Source organism: Dromaius novaehollandiae, chromosome Z, assembly GCF_036370855.1.
Source record: "Dromaius novaehollandiae isolate bDroNov1 chromosome Z, bDroNov1.hap1, whole genome shotgun sequence".
In the NCBI taxonomy this organism is placed as follows: Eukaryota; Metazoa; Chordata; class Aves; order Casuariiformes; family Dromaiidae; genus Dromaius; species Dromaius novaehollandiae.
In genome coordinates, this window is record NC_088132.1 from 84,661,034 (window position 1) to 84,683,704 (window position 22,671).

The 22,671-nt window shown below is 42.8% G+C and overlaps 1 protein-coding gene across 2 annotated transcripts in view; it reads left to right on the forward strand.

Annotated features, from left to right (window-relative positions):
* Positions 1-22,671, forward strand: part of LOC135325062 (WD repeat-containing protein 7) — a 164,231-nt gene that overhangs the window by 107,314 nt on the left and 34,246 nt on the right. For both annotated transcript variants that reach the window (XM_064502497.1, XM_064502498.1), the window contains 4 exons: positions 12,563-12,680; positions 13,964-14,113; positions 15,063-15,145; positions 21,684-21,783. In XM_064502497.1, coding sequence (XP_064358567.1) covers positions 12,563-12,680; positions 13,964-14,113; positions 15,063-15,145; positions 21,684-21,783 — 451 coding nt within the window. The remainder of the gene's footprint in view (positions 1-12,562; positions 12,681-13,963; positions 14,114-15,062; positions 15,146-21,683; positions 21,784-22,671) is intronic.

The following is a 22,671-nucleotide window of genomic DNA, read 5'->3' on the forward strand; positions in this document are numbered from 1 at the left end:
GGCCGTCGCGTCTGCAGGAGGGTGGGAGAAGGACGAATCCCCTCTGTTCGGGCTCTGCCCTTGAGCCAGGGCCATCAGCGGGTACCTTCACGCCTGCCTTGGTCTTGCTCGCGTTGCAGCTTGGGCAGCACCAGCCGGTGGCCTCCAAAGGGACGCTCATGCGCTTAGTAAGTTTGAGAAAACAAAGGAGCCAAACACGTTTTTAAAAACTAAAATATGTATTTTCCTTTTTTTAAAAAAACATAATATCTTTTTACCCATTCTGAAACGTAAAGCTGGTATTTTCAGAAGGTATTTTCCACCAGTATGCCTCAATACGTGGCATTTTGTTCCATGGTTTTACAAGCCATCGCATTGCAACGTGAGGTATTCTGGATCATGTACTTTGGAAAAGGTGGTTTTTTATTAATGGTGTTGCTGAATTCCTATGTGTAAGATCATTATTCATGGCTATCTAGGCTTTTGTTTTCCTCAGTTAAATTCAGTTCACAAAGATAGCATCAAGATAATTTGTAGATGTAAAGATTACTAAGAAATCATAAGCTCAACAGACCACTACTTGTGTCGGGTGTCAGAGAGCGGCTTGCAGCGTCCTGAACAAGGTCTCAGTGGTGTGCTGTCCTGCACGTGGCCTGACCTCTTTCAGATCAAGTCATCTTTCAGTTAGGTATTTGTAACTGGGATTAAATCAGACTGAGAAATTAAGTCTGTCACTTCAGCATAGAGCACACACTGAAAAGGCAGTACTATTTATCTTTTCTGTGCATGGAGCGCCGGGATGCCTATATGTTCCATCTGAACATCACTAGATTGCTATAACTTCAAATCATGTCTACACAGCATTGTAATAACTTGTCTGTGACACTCGAGGTGGCCACATATTCTTACTAAAATGTGTTTGTAAAAGAAAAAAGAAGTGGTTTCACTCAACTCAATACGATAGACTATGCTGATAAATTCAGCAGAATGAAATAATAATCAGTTCTCTGAATTTATTTGCCAGTAATGCCATTATTATGCCTGCCCTGTTTTAATGTTTGTTAAATCACAGAAGATTATTACCTTCCTCTACTCAGAGGGTTGTCAGTTTCTGCACTGTTATAGGCCAAGAAAATAAAATTTACAAGGTCAGAGCTGACAAAGTTAAGAAAAACTCAGTTTAATCTTCCATAAATAGTACAGTTATTTTTCCAAGTATAATATATGGTTTGAAAGATGATCTTCATTTATTTTTAGGCCCTTCTGTCGTTACTGTTATATTCTTCCCCTCAGAAAAGCAACAGTTACCACACTAAGAAACTAAACAAAAAGGTAATAGTGCTAGCAGTGTATTTGCTTGGATATTTATCAGGTAAAAGTAAATGAAGGTTGGGTTTCCCCCGGCTCAGCCGGTCCTGCCGGGATGCAGAGGCTCCTGGCTGTGAGGGGCTGGCGGGAACCAGGGAGGGCTCTTGTGAGCAAGGGAAACTGCACCAAATCCGAGTGAAGACCGTGACGGCGGGCGGTTGCCTGAGCACGCACGTGCCGTGACGCCTGGCGCGTCAGGCAGCGGGAGCTGTGCAGGCAGCGGACCTCAAGCCCGATGCTTTAAGACAGCCGTAAAAGAGGTAGAAAGCAGGAAGGAGGATGTGTGAGCAGTGATGTAGAGGTGACCATTCATACGCTTGCAAATAGCGCAGGTATGTAAGAAGTAGGAAAGACCGCAATACATCCTAAACAGAAGTTATGAGAGAGGGAAACAATTTAAATATGCAATCCAAGAGTGAAGCAAGAGCTGGAGCTGCTGCAAGTCCTCGGCACCGGCTGGCGCGCGGGGCAGAGCGAAGGACGGCACAGCCCCGGCCCCCAGCTCCGCTTGCGGGAGGACTTGAAAACCCATGTGTGCAGCAGCTGGGGAGGGAACCGATGTCAGAGCCTCCGGCTTTTCGTTGTTGGCTAGCTCGTACCTTACGGCATTCATATCGTAGGTAAATAGGTACGTAGCATGTACGTAAATGCGTATTAGCAAATGGGGTTTGGGTGAGTAAGAGGGATGATGAGATGTTCATGGGAGCAGGAGATAAGAAACTATGAAGGTGTTGCTAAGGAAAAAGGAGAAAATGGGTATCAAGATAAATATTATTGGCAGGGCAGAGGATATAAAATTAGTGTTAAGAAAGAACAGGAAACATATTAGGAAGCGAGTTGTTCAAGGTCTGAGGTTACGGACCGAACGCGCTGAGGAAATGTGAGGAGGGCGGCAGGAGACTGCATCTACTGACTTGCAAGGAAAATCAGTTTAGCTTAATTTGATAAACCTTGAGGGTTTCCGGTTCATGCATTTTAATGACTGTCTTTAGTGCAATTACAACTCATATGCTATTTTGCTAAAATATTTATTTAAGCTGTAAATACTTCATTTTATGTATAGCCTCCTCTCTGCAGTTTATCATCTGTGTGCTGCTTCGTCCGCTCTCGCTCCTCGCTCCGTTAGGCCCAGGCTGGGTTCTCGCGCCTGGCGGTGCCGCTGACCCATCGGGTAATGATGGCGAGGCGTACAGGGGAAGTCGTTAGGATGACCTCTGTCATAACGGTAGACACCGCATTTTGTGTTAAGATAACTGGAGTCTTAAATTTTAGCTTTTCTATAATGTATATAGTTTTGCAGGAGATGAGTAGTATTTCTGTTGAGTATCCACAGACTTTATTATCTGAGGCCCAAAAGCAATAAATTTCAATTTGGGACCCGATTCTCACATGAACAGTCTCTACTCACACCATTAATCTGATTAATGGCAACCAGTGTATTTGCACAGTGGAGGGTTTTGCCATATAGCCCTTGTTTTTATTGTTGTTTGTTGTAAAATTGATCATCTTGTCTCAAGTTTATTCTAAATCTCTATCTGAACAGATTTTATTTTTAAAGTTCCATCTCCCCCTATTTTTTTATTTAGTTTTTATCACATAAAGCAAGCCACTTAACCTCTCCTTTTGCAAGTTTATCTTATGCTTTGTATTAAACAAAACATAGTAAATATAAGAAGCAACCACAGTTGCTTTTACTTTTAACATAATACCTTGATGAATGTTAGTAACTGTACAGCATAAAATTAATATAAATATAAAATGTTCAGAGATAGGTACGCAAGTTCTTGCATCGGGACAAATTAATCTGCAAACATCCCGCTCCTGTTCTGGGATGAGGATTGCCATATTCCCTGCGTGTCATCTGGAATCTTTTTGGAGATGTTGTGTTGCTCCTCTGCAGCAAATATAAATTGGGCGAATACAAATTTAGTACTTATTTGCTTGTCAGTATGGATTAATATTGTAGTATTAAAGTGTTGCAGACATCCACTTAGAAAATAATTGTAAGCAAAAATATTTACATCTATTAAGCAATAACTTTCCTCACACAATGTAGAAAACATTGATGGCTTTTCTGATAGAACCTCAGAAACTCTTTTCTCATTAAGTAGGTTAATATTCTTAAATTCGTAGGCTGTTTTTGCGTTCAGAGTTCTGAATCTGGAATATGTGCTTTACGGGCTGTGTTTCCCTGCAGAACAGAAACAAAATCTTTAGTACGTGTGAGTTGTGATCACGCTGTTTGTTTCGGTAGAGCTTTCCCAGTTTGCACCAGTTGAAAACACGGTGCTCTCCGTTTGGTGTTCCAAGCACCATGTGAATATTCAGTAGTATTTTAAACATGTTTCAGGTTTGATTTTTATTTTATATAGTGCTTTCTACATAAGGAATATCACTAATGAGATTATTAAGTGTTAATTTGTAAACTACTCATTAGTGGGGAAATAATTCCATTCCTAAAGGAAACCTGTATACTTGGTCTTTGAAATTTGGGGGAAAAAAAAAACTCATAGCTGAAAACACAGAGGTCATAGCTGATTGTTTAGGTAGTATTTTTACTGTATTTCTTTTCATAAAGTAGAGGTTCATTTTTCAGCAAGTAATATTTTGTTTTGTGGAATTGTTAACGTCTATCAAAGTTTCTGGATGCATCCTGAAGGATGTGGGAGAGAGTATTTTACATTACTAAAAAGGTAAATGTAGTACTTTAAGCTGCAGTAGGTCAGTAAATAGTCATATGCATATATAATTGTGTGGTTAGAATATGGAGGGGATTTGGTGAGCTTATATATATTCTTGTTTACAGTACTACTATAGTGATATAAGTTTGGGTACTAAAAAACAACTGAGGGAATTTGTATCCTTAAAGAATTATCCAGTTTTGCATTTTATTCTAAGCTATGCTAAATCACAGTAAAAGTTGTTCTTTTATGTGACACTATATGAAACTGTGGAATAGCCTGATAATTGGAAATATTTTTATTTATAAATATTATTGTCAATTGTTTAACCTATGTATTAGTATTTTTAGATACGTTTTTATTTTTGTCAAGAAATTCTTTTGTAGAAATAATATTTAACACCATGAGTACCTTTAGAAACCTGTATCATTTAACCTTAGAATTCATTTTTCTCCTTTTAGAGCTTACAGTTCTACCGTGCTGTCTTATGAATGGACTGTATTTTATAAATATATTTATAAATGTTTGCTAATAAGCACACATTTTACGTGATGCATACAGTAAGGGACTGACAGGGCTGCCTTATTCCCATATATACATCTTATCGTCAGTCTGTAGAAGCATTAGGATTTATAACTTTCTTTTACATTATATAAAGGTAGACGTTACCGATTTTATATAGTGTATTTAATTTCCTCAAAATTTTGAAGAATGAATGATTGTTGTGTTGGGAACTAAAGGAGGAATATGTACAAACTGGATGAATACTGTTGTTTGGCTGACCTTCCTTCATTTTGTTTTTTAATTTGACAAAAGAAGACAAAATATTTTACCTTCCCAGAGAGTCAAGTAAGTTCTACTGTATTTAAATGTAGACTTAGATAAACCAAGTGAATACGGTTCTTCAGAAAGTCATTTTCCTCTCGCCGTTACATCCTGAGCTGTCATAAAGATTAGTATGGCTCTCTCTACGCAGCGCCCCAAATAAATGAATGCATCAGTGTGTAGCCTTGAGGAGCCCGGTGCAATTTTCATCATGATAAATTGCATAATAAGCGGGAAAGTGTTTGCTTATTAATCCATAACAAGATTTAGATTGAAAATGCCCTGTTAGGTTCACGACAGGTACAGTGGTGACTGCCGACGGAGCACGGCGCGGCGGAGCGGCAGCGCGTGCTTTGTGTCAGGCTTGCGCCTTAAAAAACAAAAAAAACAAAAAAACCCCACACATTTATTGACCACAAAAGCAGTGTTTTCCTTTTTTGCCCCTCTGAATTAAACAAACACCTGAGCTGAAATGCACAGCTCTGGTCTTCGTACCTCCTCCGCTCGCCCAGCCCCGGAGGCTATGCCGTGCAAGGCAGCGAGGCCGTGCGAAGCTGCTTGCTCGGGAGGATTAAGAGCGTTTCTCCAGCATTAATTAGCCTTTGATTTTTTGGCATAGGTGACTGTAGGGATCGTTGTTGTCCATAATTTTTGCTCTTTGAGTTGCAAGCTGCAGTTTGATATAGATTATGATACAATACCTCAGAATTAACCATTGAATTCTAGTCGGTCCATACGGTTATACCCCTCTGTGCACTGAAATAATGAGGTTGCATCTCTTTAGTGTTGCCTGTGCGTGTGTGATGAAAACTTCCCTATGCTTCTGCATCGGTGCAGGCTCTGTCCGTGGGAGTGGGGGTACGCGGTGGGACCTCCACGGTTTGCAGTGCGGTTCTGGGTGCATTGCTGCTGGGGTTTCTGTTAGACACGAAAATACCCCCGTCTTCCCCTTTTCCCCTTTCCCCTTGCCTCAGAGCATCCAAGCGAAGCTGGGAAGCACAGGGAAAAGGGGGCTGGGTTTTGTGGAGTAACTGCTCTCCCGACGGGCCGGTGGTGCTCCACCTCCGAGCGCCTTGATGGCCCTCCGTGCCTCCCGCCTCGGGTGCTTCCCGCAGGCTTCCCCTCGCGAGGAAGTGGCCAGGGCTTGTTCAGTTTTATTTAGTAAAGAAGCATTAAACAAGATCATTATCTTTTATGCAGAAATTTCACAGTTTTAGTCCTATGGAGTTGAAGTTTTCATCTGGCATCTGGCAGCTTATGAACGTCCAGAAATTTAGAGGTCAGGTTCCTAGATTTTGTTCGCCACCATCGTCCTGTTTTTCTTAGATACCGCCTTAAATTCTCTCCCTTCCTCTTTGTCCGTATTCCTTTGCCTGTTGATCCCAAATTTAGATTAAGCATGAGTATTTGTATTAAAATACAACAGACAGTAATTGCTTCAAGTAATTTGGAAAGCCAGGTTCTCAAATACAGAAAAATGGTTTGCGGAAGAGCCTGAGAGCCAGAAACAGGGTCTGTCTTCTGTGTGTGCACGCAAAGTCTGTCATTAGTCTCCTGAAGTGAAGATGCAAAATGCTTGTGCTTTATTCATTATTCAGACAGTGACATTGAATATATTCAGTATCAGCTCCTAAAATTCCGGGAGGTTGAGTTCCTGCCGTGCGGGAGTCGCCGCTGAGAGCCCCGGCGTGACGCGGGCAGGGTAGTACAGCCCAAGCCGTTCAGCTCAGCAGCTGCGTTTTCTTTTTTTTCTTCCAAAGTCAAGGAAAATTTCTCAGTTCTGAAGTTCTGCGGGGATTTTGGGCATCAGGATATGGACTTTTCCGTGATATTCTTGTGGGGAGGGGTCTTTTTTAATATATGAAAATGCAGTCTATTGATTCTTGAAGGGCATGATGCTTCATTAAATTCAAGTAGGCATGATATTTATTGTTAGCAACTCAAATTAACAAAATGTGTTTTAAAATAACCTTTTGGCTCTGTCTCTTTCAGTCAATTCCACACAATTACTTCAAAATCTTAAATATTTTTGTACGTTTTAAGAGTATCAATTTCTATCTAAACGCAAAGTAATGAAAGACTAAAAAAGGGGGTAAATCTTGAAAATAGTATCCCAATACATTAACATTTTTTCAGATGAACTGCTAAGAATAAAATAACTTAAATAAGGTATATAAACACAGAAACAAAAAGCTGACAAAAAGCGAATAAAGAGCTTCCAACTGAACTTGCTAATAAGCATCAGCTTTTCTTTGAGAAATTAGATAAAAAGTGCAAATGTAAAGCTCAATTGAATGGAGTAGCTAAATCCAGGTTTTCCACCTCTGACTGACTGGTTATTTGAATCAGCCGGCTATGCATCAGCTGCAGGTGCCCAGGCGCGTGCCGGTCGCGCTCCCGGCGGTTGCAGCCCCGGGTTAAGATGCTCTAACCAAGAGGAGCTTTTGCTGTGCCCCGGCAGCGCCGCTCAATTACTGCGGTTACCGGAGGGTTTGTGCTGTCGCGTGCGTGTCAGAAACGAGCTCCTCTGAAAAATGATGCTGAGAGCATAAAAAGATACCCGAAATCCTTCCTGAGGCGGAGGACGGGGTTCAGGTGGTGGCAGGAATCGCGTTCTTGCTTCACTGGGTTTGGAGCGTTTTTGCAGGAGGGAGCAGGAGCTGCGCTCCTTCGGGTCCTCGGGGAAGGAAAGGGCGGCCGGTGGGCAGCACTGAACAAAAACAGGTGTCTGAAGTGGGACGCGGTTGTGTTAGGGGTCTTAATGCAGGAATTTTCTGTGGTCTCTCGTTCAAAGAGCAAAAATGTGAGAGGTAGTAACTATTCAGTATTTTGCAAAGGTGGCTGTCCCCATCCTGGCTTTGCAGGCGGCAGGAAGGATCGGTGGGTTTTGCCACAGCTGTGTATCAAGGGCAAATCAGATTTGTGCAGAATAGTGACTTTCTGCCTCCAGAAAGTTTGCTTTTCCTGGGGTGCTCTTTTCTGCCCCGATCAGGGCGTCCAATTAGCTGGTTTTCGTTTGAGGCCTAGACACCTCACTGCTCCATGGGCTCGGTGCGGGGAGCATCCAGACATCCCTCAGCCGGTCTGTCGCTGGTTAGCTGAAGCTGTCCGTGCCGGGTCTGCACTGCAGCTGGAGACCGTGCGGGGTCCTCGGGGACGGGAAGGGTTGAAAGCGGCTCAGCTCGCGTGGGGCTTTTTAGAATAAAACTTTTCCTCTTTTTTTCCCTTAAATATGATTTTTAATGGCCTGCTTCTGCACAACAGATGCATCGTCTCAGCCCAGTGCAAAATTACCCGTCGCACTGTGATTCGGCTCAGATGCAACTTTTCTCTGCGGCCTTGGCCAAGTTGCTTGGCCATTCTGCCTTGAACCTGCTGCAGGCAGCGGTGGCACGGTGGGTGATCGGGGGGCTTCGCGGCGGGGAGCCCGGAGCAGCTCGCCTCTCCCGCACGGAGCGACGGCCATCTCGGAGCCGGCCAAAGCCCCGTGGGTGGCAGAGCCACACGCTAGCGATCCCGCGGCCAGCGCTGCCCTCGAGACCGGCCTGACCTCGCGCGGGGCCGGCAGCGCGTTGGCCCCGCATCTGCCCGCGCTTTGTTGGGCGGCGGGGGCCATGCGCCAGCCCTGAAAGGGGCCGTGCCGGCCAGCTGGCCCGGCGCCGCCGGGGGTTAATCGCCGGCCGCATGCTCCCACTGCGCCACGATGCTAATGAACGAACAAAAAGCCTGTTGCTGTTCGGGGAAGGGCACGCTTTGCCAGGCGTCGTGCGGGGACAGCGCTGCCGGCAGAGACGTGCGGCCCTCCGAGAGACAGCAGTGCTGCTTCCGAAAGATGGGTCTGGCCAGAGGTCACTTTGTGGTTTCTTGTTCTTCCTCCTGTGTTTCATGGTTCTTACTTGTATAATTCTTACGTAATTTTTTAAGTTATATACAAATACACTTTTACAAGTAAAAGGTTATGGAGACATCTTTATAACACTGTTGCAGAGACTTTACCGGTTTCCAAAATCTGTGTTTTTAATGCAGATAATGCTGGTGAGGAAAGGGAAGGAAAACGATGCTGAACGCTGCTTTGTGTTTTTGTGGAGTCAGTCTGTAAAGTGCTCGCAGCCACCTCGTGCTGCAGTCGCTCCAGGAAAATAGCCAATTCGGCAGCGAGCATTTTAACCACAGTGAAGTTGTTTGCAGCAGTGTTTCGTCTGTAGGCTTTCAGAACATGAAATCACAGGTTGAATATGGAATTAGTTTTAAAAGATGCTTAAAAAAATCAACAGGACATATGTTCCTCTATAGACACTTCTCTCTGCCTTCCTCCCTCCCTCCCCATCTCTCTTTCTCTCTCTCCCCCCTCCTTTTCCCCTTTAAAAAAAATTACAGCAGTTAATAATGCAGCTGTTCACTTACCAAATGGCACCTAAATCCTCTACAAAGCAACAGACTTTGCAAAAAGATATTTGGGCTGTTCAACTCGCATTACTCTCTCCCTCCCCCAAATCAATAGCACAGCTCAGGGGAGGAGAAAACCCTCCAAGCGGTGCCTGGAAGGACGACTGCAGTGCAGCTGGGGGAACGGCACGTCGCTTATTCCCTCTTACCCACATTTGCTGGCATGTTTTCTTGTTAAAGCATTGAAAAAGACTTTCATACCTTCTATCCTGGCTCTGAAAAAGTAGATTTCCTCCAGTCCCACTTGCAGATAATGTTGATATAAAATCCGCAATAAGACAGAATAGGAAGACAAAATATTTTTCTGTTTTAGCCAAAAAGATCCGAAGATCTCGAGGATTAGCAAGGTGAATAGACAGACTGGCTTGAATAGTTCTGGAGATAAATATTTCTGGAGATTGAACAAACATGCCGATGCTTTTTCCCTGCGATTTTGAGTCCTGTAGGTGTGGATCGCACGTGGGGTTTGTAATGCGGAGGGATGCAAAGGTGGTGTTACATCGTTGGGGCGGGGGGGCTGGCACTTCTGAAGTGCAAGAACAATGTTCTGTGGTTTTGGGTTTTTTTTTTTTTTTTTTTTTTTAATAACATCTTTTGGATTGTTTAAATTTCTCCTTTCCCTCATTTTCCAGAGCAGAATGAGCCTGGTGCTTTCTTTTCAGAGCGGAATGAGCTCTGTTGACCCTGATAAAGCGGTTTGTACCAATTTGGAAGCACGTAGAGATGTGTAAGGGACGTAAGTGTTGACCGGTTCTGCTTTGCTCCGTGTCGGTGCCTTATCCTCGGAGGGTCCCATGCCGCAGAGGCACCTGACAGCTCGCTGGTGGGCAGGTGCCGGGGATGAGGAGGGAGCTGCCTTCGGCCCCGCGCGCCCAGCTGCATCCGAGCTGGCACGGGGGGATTTGGAGCAGCGCATTTCCCCCCATCGATTGTCGCAGTGCTCAGCGTGCAGGAGGAACGCGGCCGTCGGGCCGAGCCGTGCCGCTGCGAGCAGCGCGGGGGCAAGGGCTGCACCCGCCAAGAGCTTCGTGTTGCTCCCTCATAGCTGTGGTGTGAGGTATAATGAGCCACGCTGGGGAACAGGGCCATCGCCTGCGTTTGGAAGTACACAGTATTTTTCTGAAATTGCAGATCTTTGATAAGATGACTTCATTGCGCTGGTACAGATTTTATTGAATGCATTCCTCCTCATGTGCATCTGTTAAGGTATTAAACCACCTGAAATCGCATTGATAGTGGAGAAGGCTGTAGATTTTATCTTTTTTCATGTAATAAAAACTATCTTGTGTTGTTAACATGCACTTAAATGACACAGTTACTTTAACAAAAAGCTTCAGTTTTATTCACACTTAGCATTCACATATGCTTGTAATATAGACAGCTGAGGTGTAGAAATTCCCTTAAACCTTGATGCGTTTTTGTTTAGCCAGTTAGTGCTGCTCATATACATATATATATAAATATATATATATATATGTTCTGGAAAAGCAGACTTGCAAGTTTGCAACATAGGAGAATTTGGCTTCACCTCTGATCTTCAGGAACGGTGGTTGCTGCTTGCTGAGCATAGCAGCACGCAGAGAACTGCTTCGTTTTTGCAGAAGAACAATACGCCTGTGTGTGTTCTTCACAAGTTAGCACTTTTTTTTTCACTGCATAATCTCTAGGTAAAGCAGCGAAGAGGAGGGGTAGCCGACCCGCTTGGGCTTTGCGGCTGCCCCGGTGCCCGTTCCTCGGTGTCCTCCCCAGCGTCGGTGCTTGCAGTTTTCTGTTTAGGTTGGACGTTGCTGGAAAGCGTGGCCATAACAGCAGGCTTTGTCAGACCACGTATTACAGTGGATTTTACGATGTTCTGGAGCTGGGAAACAGTGGTTCCTGGCCTCTCTTTCCTTGCTACAGTAGTCACGTCAGAGCAGGTTTTCTTTGCAGGCTGGGTTAACGTTTGAGGTTAATCTTGGTGAGCGCTGGTTCCCAGATGTTCTGCCCTCTTCTGTGGGAGCCCTGATCTCCACGTGGCAGCGTGTTCTTCCCCGTCTCTCCGTACCTCTTCTCCTACCGTTTTTCTCCTGGGCTGCTGCTGTCTTCTGCGGGTGGAACGTTCCCTCCGTGGAGGGGTGGGTGCCTGCAGCGTGTCCAACGCAGCGGTCAACCACCGCTTTGGCACGGCCTTCTCGGCCCGTAACCTGTAGCTCACATCACGCGGATGCCTTTGAGCGTTGCCGAATGGGAATGGGTTAGTCTTGTCGCGAGAGACGGCTAACGCCCGTCTCCCTGTGCGAGCCGGGGTTGCGTATGCAGGAGGCTGCCAGCCCAGAGAGGTGTCTGCGCTTCGGCACTCGCGGCGTGGATGTTTTGGGCGGCCTGTGGGTGGGAGGGCAGGAAGGTTTGCAGCATTGCTGGAGAACGTACAAATACCCTAGCGAAACCGCAGTCTGCTAGGGCCTAGCTACCGGTGATAATTAAAACAGTACATTTGAAGGAAGGAAACTTTCAGACAAAAATAGCCAATATAGCTTGTCAGGGAACATATTCTGTCAATGACCAAATACTAGATTTTATTTTTAGTTAATGAAGTTGTCTATTACTTATCGTTTCTTGCATTTAGCTTGTCACAGCAAATAAAAACTGTGTATGGAAAAGTTAGATGCAGATTAATCCCTTACTGTTAATTGGAGGGTGGCAGTGTTACAAATTCTAAAGAGTATTTGAATAATTTCAGTAAGTAGAAAGCATAAGGTATGGGCTTGTCTGTCTGTCTTCATCTTATTATCCCTATCATGCAATAAAGAAAATCTAAGTGGTTGAATGGTTTTAGTTCAAAAAGCTTCTTGCTTTACTCTCCTGCAACCAGTGCTTAGCTAAATGAAGTAGAATTACTGTGAATAGTATATTCTCCAGCCTGCTTTTAAAATTTTGTAAAGGAATAAAACAAAACAGATACTTTGGAAGACATTCTTTATTTGCCTTGTCCTCAGTTTGGTGATATGTATTCAATACATACAGATAATTTGTTAACAAGGCCTTTTTAACACTTTGGACAGATGCACATACTGTTTTCAATCTTCATGGTTAATTATTCGATTTTGTGTGTGATGATAGAACACCCTGACTCCTAATCACCGCTCATTGTTGGGAGTCCATTATATTCGAACTGTTTGAGTGCTCCCGTTGACCTTGAACTGACATTATAAGCTGTGTCTAATCTTTGCACTCTATATTTCTAATGCCTCTTTTCTTCCCCGCTTTGTCTGGCGCCTGTTTAGCATCACAATGGGGCTGCCGCTGAGCCCCGCGGCCGACTCGGCCCGCTCGGCGCGCCACGCGCTCTCGCTCATCGCCACGGCCCGGCCACCCGCCTTCATCACCACCATCGCCAAGGAGGTGAGCGGAGCTTCGCCCCAGCTGCCGGCCAAGCAGCAGCGATCGCGATTTTCGCAGGTTTTCTGGTGTGCGTTGGCAGTCCAGAGTTATCAGACAGAAATAACAAATCAGGTGCCCTTCCCATCTGCCCCAAAAAGAAGGAGAACAAGTGTGATCCTTACGTTCCCGAACGCTGGTCTTTCGAATCACCCCTGCTCCGTGACAGCACTGATACTTAGCTGAATGTGATGAGCTGTAGCTGGTGTGCTGGCTACATCAACTTCAAAGTCTTGTTTATCCCTTATTTAGGCAATGTCAGTACTACCTGATGACGTGTTAAGCGTCAAGTAAAACAGAGCGGTGGCCAACAACAGGCACGATGCTCGGAGCGGAGGGCGAGGGGCCGAGGGCACCGGCGGGAGGTCGGGGGAGGTCAGGCACCCTCGTCCTGCGGGTGCCTTGAGGGAGCCCAAGTACAGGCTGGGGCTTCTGCCTGGCTGAAGGACAGAGGATGTTCAGTGTCAGGCCAAAAAAGGTCTGTTATAACGCAGCAGTCTACTGCCCATAGAAATGTGTACAAATATGTGAAAATTATGTAAAGAAAGCAAGACCCAGGCATTTGCTTATCTTGACCGTTAGTTTTACAGGATTAAGAATTATTCAAAGAAGTTAAATCCTTGTTTCAATGCTATATGGAGGATAAGCATTAATGACACTAGTGATTACTAGTAGCAGGGCGAGGGGGAAATAACCCATAGGTCTCCAAGTAAAGCAAAGCCTTCTGCACAGTACAGATTCTCCTGAAGTACCGTATATGTTCAACTTGTCTTAAAAAATACTTTTTTGGTGTGCTGTATGATCCAAATTAATACTTCCGGATTGGCCGTAAGATGTTTCATTCTTTGTAAATGGTATGGTTTTCAGAATGTAATTTTAAGTAATTACTGTTTAAACTGAAATCCTTCGGGTTGCCTTTCTTTACCAACATCGTCTCAGACCTGATCTGATTAGCATTACATTTTGGACTAGTTATTTTGCTGTACTAGCTGAATCAAAAGTGCAGTCAGACTTGTGGGCGATGAGCAAACAGAAATCGCCACTGCCCACGTGCTTTGATTTCACGTATATAAAACCACTAGAAAAGTGGGAAAAACAAAATACGTGGTAAGAGTGCAACACCCTGCAGGAGCATTCTCACTAGACACCGTAAGTGTGTTGGGAATTAGCAAACGGCACCCCGGCGAGCATGGCTGAAGGGCGTTTAGCGGGTCCGAGTTTTCACACGTGGTCTTGCTCTTTGGTAGGTGCACAGGCACACGGCCCTGGCCGCCAACACGCAGTCCCAGCAGAACATTCACACCACCACCCTTGCCCGGGCTAAAGGAGAGATCTTGAGAGTCATCGAAATATTGATTGAGAAGATGCCTACCGATGTGGTGGACCTCCTCGTGGAGGTAAGACTGGTGTGCCATAACTGTCTGTGGGTTTGATGCAGCGGTGAATAATGTATTGGCCTGGAAAGCAGGAAAGTAGGATTTCTTTCTGCAGGGAATGCGATTTTGTTTTTCCCAGGAATCTTAAAAACTGAGAAGGAAACACTTGGAGAACTTGGTGGGGTTAAGCAGAAAAGTGATACCAAGGGATAGTTCTTGACTCGCCTCCTGTTCTATTTTTTGCCTTTGTTTGCTGTTAGAGAAATTCCGTTTTTCTGAGGAGCTTGTGAGAAAGTATCTTTTCAGAAGGTAATAAAGAGGAAAAGGTGGGTACTTTTGAACATGGGTTAAAGACACGGTTACGGGCATGGAGCTCAAGTAAAAGGAGCTACTGCATAGGGAAGTGTGTGTGAGAGAAGAACAGAATAGTAATCTTATTCCTGTAGCTCATATAAAAAGAAGGTGAAAAAGAGGAAGAGAATAGGTCAATTTTAGATACATTGTCATTGCTGGAAAAAAAATGAGCAGGAGAATTTGCTGGAGGTGTGGGTGTGCTCATAGTAGTAATACTTGAATGCACTGAGGGATCACATGGACATTTTGGGGTTTTGCACCTTTTGGTGCTGACAAATACTGTTGAAGAATGTCACAGATGACATAATCGATTCTTATCGTTGGTATTGATGCTCAGAAGCCTTCTTCACAACAGAGCTACTTACAGGGCTCCAACAGCTAATGTTTACCAGTAATTTGTTGTTTTATGACTGTTTAGTGGTACTCTGAATGTTGCTTGAGTCGCCACAACTGCTGTTGTGAAGTCCGTTACATGCAAGATAGGTTTTTGTTTTAATCCCAATCATATTTTAAACATAAATATCAAAGATACATTCAGACCCAGAAATTCTCTATTTTTACCTGTTCAGAACTACACAATGCACAATGTTAAATGACTTTAACTTTTGTTTCCAAGGTTATGGACATCATCATGTATTGCCTTGAAGGATCTCTAGTTAAGAAAAAAGGTCTTCAGGAATGCTTTCCAGCCATCTGCAGGTAAACTCTTCCTTCAAGAATACTGTGAAGAAAAAGAATTTAGAAATATTTCCTTTCGGTGACCTGTGGAGTGAAACAGTCTTTTGCATGATACTTGCACCTTAAAACATCCAGTGTGCAGAGTGTTTTTTAGCGCACGTGTAAGCCTTTATGGGTTTTTAAATCTCTGTCACATCTGACAGAGATATGGATCAGAAAAGAAAAGCATTAACAGCTCTTTGAAGTTCTAGTATTTAAAAAGTCCAAATATAGGAAAATGTTGTGCAGTCTCTTGAAAAACTCTGTCCTGCTCCACCTCCACACTTCCCAGCTGCCCCACTGGAACAACCACAGGAGCTGACCAGATTGACTGCATAGCTGCCTTTCGAAGGATTTATAAACATCTAATTTTTTTCCTGGTGCAACAATGATGATGATATACTTATTAAATTAGCTTCTAGATTCCAATACACACAACCTGCTTGCATGAGTTAGTTGCCACCATAGTAGACATTGGGAAGCAAAGAAAAAAAAATTAGGTCAGACTCTGACAGTATAAAATAAGAGCTTGCTTTAGGGGATTTTGGAGCAGTTGTTGCTCCAGTGGAGAATTTTGAAAGTAAATGTTATTTTGTCTATGGCAATAACCAACTGCTGTAATCCACCTAGTAGCTGACAGTAGGGCATAGTTCTAAGACAACAGCTTAGATGTGCAATTTTACATATATGTAAGCATGGCCGTAGGGCGCAAAGAGGAGGCTCTCAGCGCTGGAGGATGCTTTTGCAATCCGTGCTCTCCAGGCCTCCTGGGCCATTCACAGAGCCCCGTAATACAGCCGTCCCGTAGGAAAAATAGGTAAAACTGAGATAACAAGAAATAGGAAGTACCAAATGCCTTCCCATAACAGAGGCCTGCTTTTTCTGCCTTGCAGCTGTTTTTCAGGCGTCCACCAGCTGAGCAAGCTGTGCTCCGCACTTTTGGCCTATCTAATGAGTGATGGCCGTGTTGCCATGCTGCGTAGTTGTCCTCTTCCCATGATTGCTCACATCCTTTTTTCTGCCTGCCCATCTGCCTGGTTCTCTCGGGTGGATAGAAATTGTGTTGTAAAGTGCCTTTTTCATCTTCTTTTCCTCCGCGTTTTTGAACAGGGCTCTAAAGACTTGGGCGAGCTCCTTGGCAGCTTTATGTTTGCAAAGGTTTCACTACTCTCCCACTGGCATCTTTGAAAGATGAACAGAACGGGGACACGGGGAACAAAAGCTGGACCTCGGCTTGCAGCTCGTACGTGACAGGCCTGTCCTTCTCAGGTTGCTAATTCATGTGGCAGGAAGTAGGACACAAAGGGTATTATCCGATTGTTTCCTAAAAACACAGCACAGTGGATGCATAGGATTCAATTGAAATTAAACCTCCCAAAATCAAAAGAGCCCTGCTGGTGGCTTTAAGCTGTCTCACAGTCTGTTGTGTGTGTAACTTGTTTAGAAAGCGTTTAAAATTGTCGCTCTGTGGACATTGTGGACGTTATCTGAGGAGATAATATGCATTAATGGCATAAAGTCAAAGGGAAGGCGAAGCGTGGTAGCTTTCCTGTTTGTCCACCTTGCTGGTGGCTTTGCAGGTTGGGGGACACTGGAAGACGCAAGCAGTAGTTCAGTAGCTGACTCCCACTGACCTTCAAATGCAATTGAGCGTTATCAGTCACTTCTGTCTTAGAATAGTTCTACTTGGTTCTTAAAAAGGTACTTTTAAATAATAAAACGTGATTTATAAAATGTGAACATTTACAGTATCTGTAGACTATTATAAATATCCCAGTTATACTATTAAACTGGTACAACCAATAAATTAAAATATTCATCTGTCGAGTGGTACATTTTAACTTAATAAGCTATTAAAATATTGAATAGTTTCAAGAAAAGAACTATTATCCTGTTGACAGATAAGATACTGATAGAGGTAATCTTCCTTCTTCCTGATACTTTAAAAGGCTTAACTTAAAATATAAGTGCAAGGGCAAGTGGGAATTAATGCAAAAAATCTCCCTATTTCAGTAGTACCTTTATAGCGGTACATTGTCTTAAAATTTTGTTAAATTACTAGCAATATTTCCTATTAAACATAGTTATAGCCATTGTAAAAATGATACAGCACCCCACCGATCTGATCATTGAGCCCAATGGAAATTTTCATAAGATTTTAGCAAATCGTTGAGTCTCTGGAGGGATTCCAAGTGGAAACACTTTGACATAATCCTATTACTAATTCTTTAATATCCTAATGCTCTTTCTGCTATACTGTATTATATGGACAGATGTTGTGATTAAATCATTCAGCTGTCTAAATACTTCTACTAGGTGTGCAAGCTCTGCTTGCTCACAGAAGATTACAGAAATACCATATTGATAGCTATAAAGACAAACATTTGTTTGGTGCCTACACGGACTCTTTTGAAGTGATGTTCTAATTTTAGTGGAACAGTAAAACCTAGGGCCGTGAGCAACAGTGTGCTGGGTTAAAGCACCAGATTATCTTTCCTCTGATTTTTTCATCTTTTTTACTGTTGTACAAATGTGGCAGTCATGCTGTTAATTGCTGTGAATGTAACTCAATCCCATCTGGTGGTGATGAGGTAAATCCATCACTGTGCAACATAGTTTATAGCATATGATTAGGGTGTATATTTGCTTTTCCCGTAAGTGTTATTTTTTATAAGTGATTTTATTACCTTTTGTCATGTTCTATGCAAACTCTTTTCTTATCAAAACAAAGGATTGAGTGAGTTGATGTTTAAAAAAAAATTTTAAGGATAATATTGAGGGCAGCATAATTCTGTTTGACTTGAGCATTTTCCAGATGCAGCAGTTACATGCATCTGAGTGGTCCCTGACGGAATCTGCCTGGTCACATCATGTATGTAGTATATACTGTTGATTTAAAGCCTTCTATATATTCTCACACGAGAAGCTACATTAAGTTTAAAATAACAACTATTTTGCCCAGCTTTTTATTAGGGTGCAGTCTTGCAGGAAGCATTAGAACTTCAAATATTAGACAAAGCAAGCTTGTACATCAACGTGGTATATTGTGATTATTGCCAGGGTTTTGGAGACTAAAGTTCAGGAAGTGATGGTCTAACGCTTTGAGGTGCTATTATGGTAATGCTCAGAGAAAGTCTAAAAAGCCTGATTCCACAGGAGGGAAGGAAAGAGAGCACAACATGAAATATGGCTGAAGAGTAGCCAAGATGCCATCCAGACCCCCCTCTGGCTGATTGCAAGATACTGAAGTTCTAAACTAAGATTTAATAACGGTGTCATGGTGTGAAACAACAAATTGTTTTCAGTGAACATTTAACTTTCCTTTTTTGCACTGTTTCTCTTCTTTATGAATGCAAACAGAAGTCTTTAATTACAACACAGTGCTAAAACCTGATGAATTTACTGAAACTTGATGTTGAACTCATGACACTTGTAGTTTAAGAAGGCCAAAAGAGTATTGCCTCTATAAACTGTACCTCGTAGGTGGTTCCCAGTGTTTAAAAGTCCTGACCCCTGAAAATAAACTCTGTTAACTCTGTGACATTCTACACATTAAAAAAAAAAAAAGGTATTATATGTTAAGAATTCTTCAAAATTTTATGCAATTTTGTAGAAATGAACCCAAAGCTTCACTTACATCCATCAAACCAGATATGGTCACTGTTGCAGCTGGACGCAGCCTCAGCCAGCTTCCAGCACCCTGCCCAGCGTGGGCAGACTCCGCTTTAGAGGAGCAGCTCGTGGCTGTGTTGAGCCGCTGCAGTCGTTTTTGCAAAGTCTCTTTAAACAGCATCCAGAAAGACTTGAGCTCAGTGAAGCCTGGCTTTGCTTGGGGCTTTGGTTTTTGTTTGCTTTCCTGTCGCCGTGTTAAAGGTGACGTGGGCACCGTTGTGGGTGTCAAAAGAAGTCTTCCTTTCTGCTTTTTTGTAATTAATGCGTAAATACCTTTGACAGAGATGCATGGAACATTTTTGTTTTGAAAGTGACTGCTTGGCTTTTCTTCCACTTTCTGCACGTGCTGCAGTAGAAGCAGCAACGATCTTCTCCCTTTTTCATCAGCTAGTTCTGTCACTAGCGTCAAAGCAAGAGAGCTTCAGCCATATAGTATAAGTTATTTTTGTCCAGTGTCAAGTTAACATGGCTGTGACAAGCTGAACCTGCTTGCAGAAGGCATGAGGATCAGAAGGGAAGGCTGGGCCATGCTGCCCTTCGTCTTAACATACAGTTTTCGTTTTTGAAAGATGGGAGGGAAGGGTGCGTACAAGTGACAGCTCATGCTTGAATTTGGAGCATTACCTTGTACCAGCAGTAGCAGCATCGTTAATTTGGTTCCACCAGAATTCCTCAGAAGCTTAGGTGGAGTTGTCTTTTGGCCGACTAGTTTCTTTTAAAAGCAGTAGTAGAGCAGGGATTCCATTAAGGTGCCAACCAGGGATGGATGCATCAGCTAGACTCGCAAAAAAGAACTTGTAGTATAGTCTGAATATATATTGGCATATCTTTCTGTATTAAATTCTACCATATAGAGGCTTAGAAAGTGATGCAAAAGATTAAAATATTTAAACATACAGGTGGTTGACACAGTGGTAAGCTAACAAGGATAAGGATCGAGACTATTGAGTTGAAAACTGAATGTCTGACTAAGGAATATTTCTTAGAAAATTAAACTCAAAAATGTCTATTTCCGTGAAGCTTTTTTTTCCAAGCACTCTTTTGTTATGTAGACTGATGGATTTTTTCTTTTTGAGGAAAAATACTGACTCAGCTCTCTGTCTAAATGGGCGCTTAAATGCAGGAAGGAGAGAAATGCTGTGTGCTTGCACGGGGTGGTCTGTGATACTCTCTTTCTGAATCTGCTGGAGGAGACCAGTGGTCTGTGCCCATTCAGTGGTGTAATAGAACTAACGGGGATATAAAACATTTTATATAAAAACTTTTTGTTGTATTCCATTTCACTTAAAATGATCAAGCAGTGTGTATTTTTCTGTAAGATTAAATATAAACCCCGAGTTTGCTGGTTCTGTAAAGCAGCTTTGCAGATAGCCTCCTTCCTGCTCACCTGGGAAATAATAATGTAAAATAATAACAATAAAAAGTAATAAAATAATATTTAAAAATTATAAAAAATAATAATGCTTTAATAATGTGGGTGGTGACAGTTGGACATGAAATGGTGTGTAAACTGTGAACGCGCTCTCATTACAGTCCTCTCCTTACCGCTGTAGCAATGCGCGTGCAGTACTCACGCACCGATGGGCTGTAGCACCCGTGGGTGCCCGCTCGCCCGGAGGGTTATCCCTTTCCTCGCCTGGGACCGGCTCCTGCCTCTCCTGCTCCCTGGCTGGTTCCCAACAGCTTTTGAGCATTTCCAAGCACTTTCCTGGCTGGAAAAGGAAGTAGCGGAGATGGCACGTGGCCTGGAAGTATTTCCATACCCAGGGAAAACGGGGCGCCGGAGCACGTCCAAGCTGCTTGCTCTCACCCTTTTCCTGCGTGAGAATTGGCAATTTCCCTTTCTTTTTTTTTAAAGCCTTGTTTCATGCTTTTCTTCCTGACTGCCGCCCTGCACTGCAGAAACAAGCGCAGGAGGAACAACGTACTCATATGAGAGTAGATTTTATAGCACTCTGGGAATACTTTAAGGAAAAAAGGCAATAGATCATGGTAAGATATTGCTAGTATCATTGTTTCAAGCCATAAATGTGGTCGGCAGTGTATTTTTATAGACTGATTCTAGCAATCTCTGGCAGAATTTGCTACTGTAAAATTTAACTGTAAAATTAAAATTTACCAGCAATGGAGTAGGCGCTTTTCAAAGATCTGCTCTCCCATTTAGAAAAAAGGCATACTAATATTTCCAAATACTTGAATGGGAAATAAGGATTTTAAAACTCTCCTGTGTTTCAAGGTGTAAAATTCCTTGAATTTTGAAATTCCCTGAATTCAACTTAATGCCATATCCTCGCACTGAATCTTAAGGGATATCACATACTTCTCAGTTCTTCGCCTGGAGGAGTGCTACAGGGTTAGCGATAGTTTGGTAACTTGTCCTTTCTTTAAAACCAAACAAAAATTTATGAGTTGGCCTATTTTTCCCTGCCCTTTTTCATTCTGTGTGTCTTATTTGATTTTCAAGGAAAAATGCTTTGAAATCTTTCAGGACTTAAAGATTCTTATTTAATCATTTGACATCCAGCACTGTCATGGTGCTGAGCTGTAAACAACATATACACGTGGACATTCAGAGAACTTATAATTGTTATTTAGGTTATTACCAAACTCAGCAGAAGTATTTCACTCTCCATATAGAATATTTTTATCACAGTTCTGCAGTAATTTCTCAGATATCAGGTGGCTTTGTTTGCTAAATGCCACGAATGAAAACTGGCAGCTGATGGATTTTTGCGTCAAATCTCCATTGTAGCACTGATGTTAATTACCCAGTGGCATTGCAAATTAATTTTAACATCATGCAGGCAGGTCGGATCTCACCTGTTACTTGTTACACTCTTCAATTCAGGTTCTACATGGTCAGCTATTATGAGCGGAGTCACAGGATAGCGGTTGGAGCTCGCCATGGTTCAGTGGCCCTCTATGACATCCGGACTGGGAAATGTCAGGTAAATAAATCATTGTGACTTCCTCCCCATAAAGTGTGCGAGTTATTGAAAGGAAAGAGCAGCCAGCACTGCATCAGTTGATGTGCTGAGCTGCTGGAACATTATGGATAATGCTAAGGGGATCAATAGTTTAATGAAGGACTCAAAGTATATAGAGCCCTACTGTCTTCATTCACTGCAGCCGAATGGGTGCCACAGATGGGTGAATAATAAAAGCCTAAAGTTAGGTGATACTTCTGCCCTGAAATAAATAAAAAATCTGATTTAAAAAAAAAAAAAAAAAAGATTTTATAGAAGTAGATTTATCTGCTATATTAAGCATGAAGAAAACCCCCGGTAACTTTTTTTCCTAAAACTCCTCTCTGTGAAACAACGTGATGCTTATGTTTGAGGTATTTTCACTCTTCTGATATACATATACATATTTTCTTGCCAGTTACCACTGGTCTAGGACTGGAAATACTTAAGGATAACATTGAAATGATTCGTTTACTTGAATTTGCTCAGAAATAAAAGTGTTTAAATAACAAAGCATTTATCCTCCATCATCTTTTCAGAAAAATTCATTGGTAATATTCTTTCATATTCCTTGTAATATGTGATCAACTATTACTTCTCAGTGAATTTCAATAGCTTTTTATATAAAATTTAGATAAAGTATATACATTTTGGATCTGCTTTATTAGTTCTTTCTGCTTTTTTGTGTAAATGTAGTGTTTTTTTGTTTCTAAACTTAGACTAAAATCCGTTCTGCGTAGTCCTTGCCAAATGGGTGCTACAGGCCAGGTAGCACAGATTTCTGCCGGCTGAATCTGCGGTGCCGCTCGGTCCTTTGCGGGCAGAGCCACAGGCTTAGGTCTGCATGGGCAGTTCATTTTCTGCTGCTAA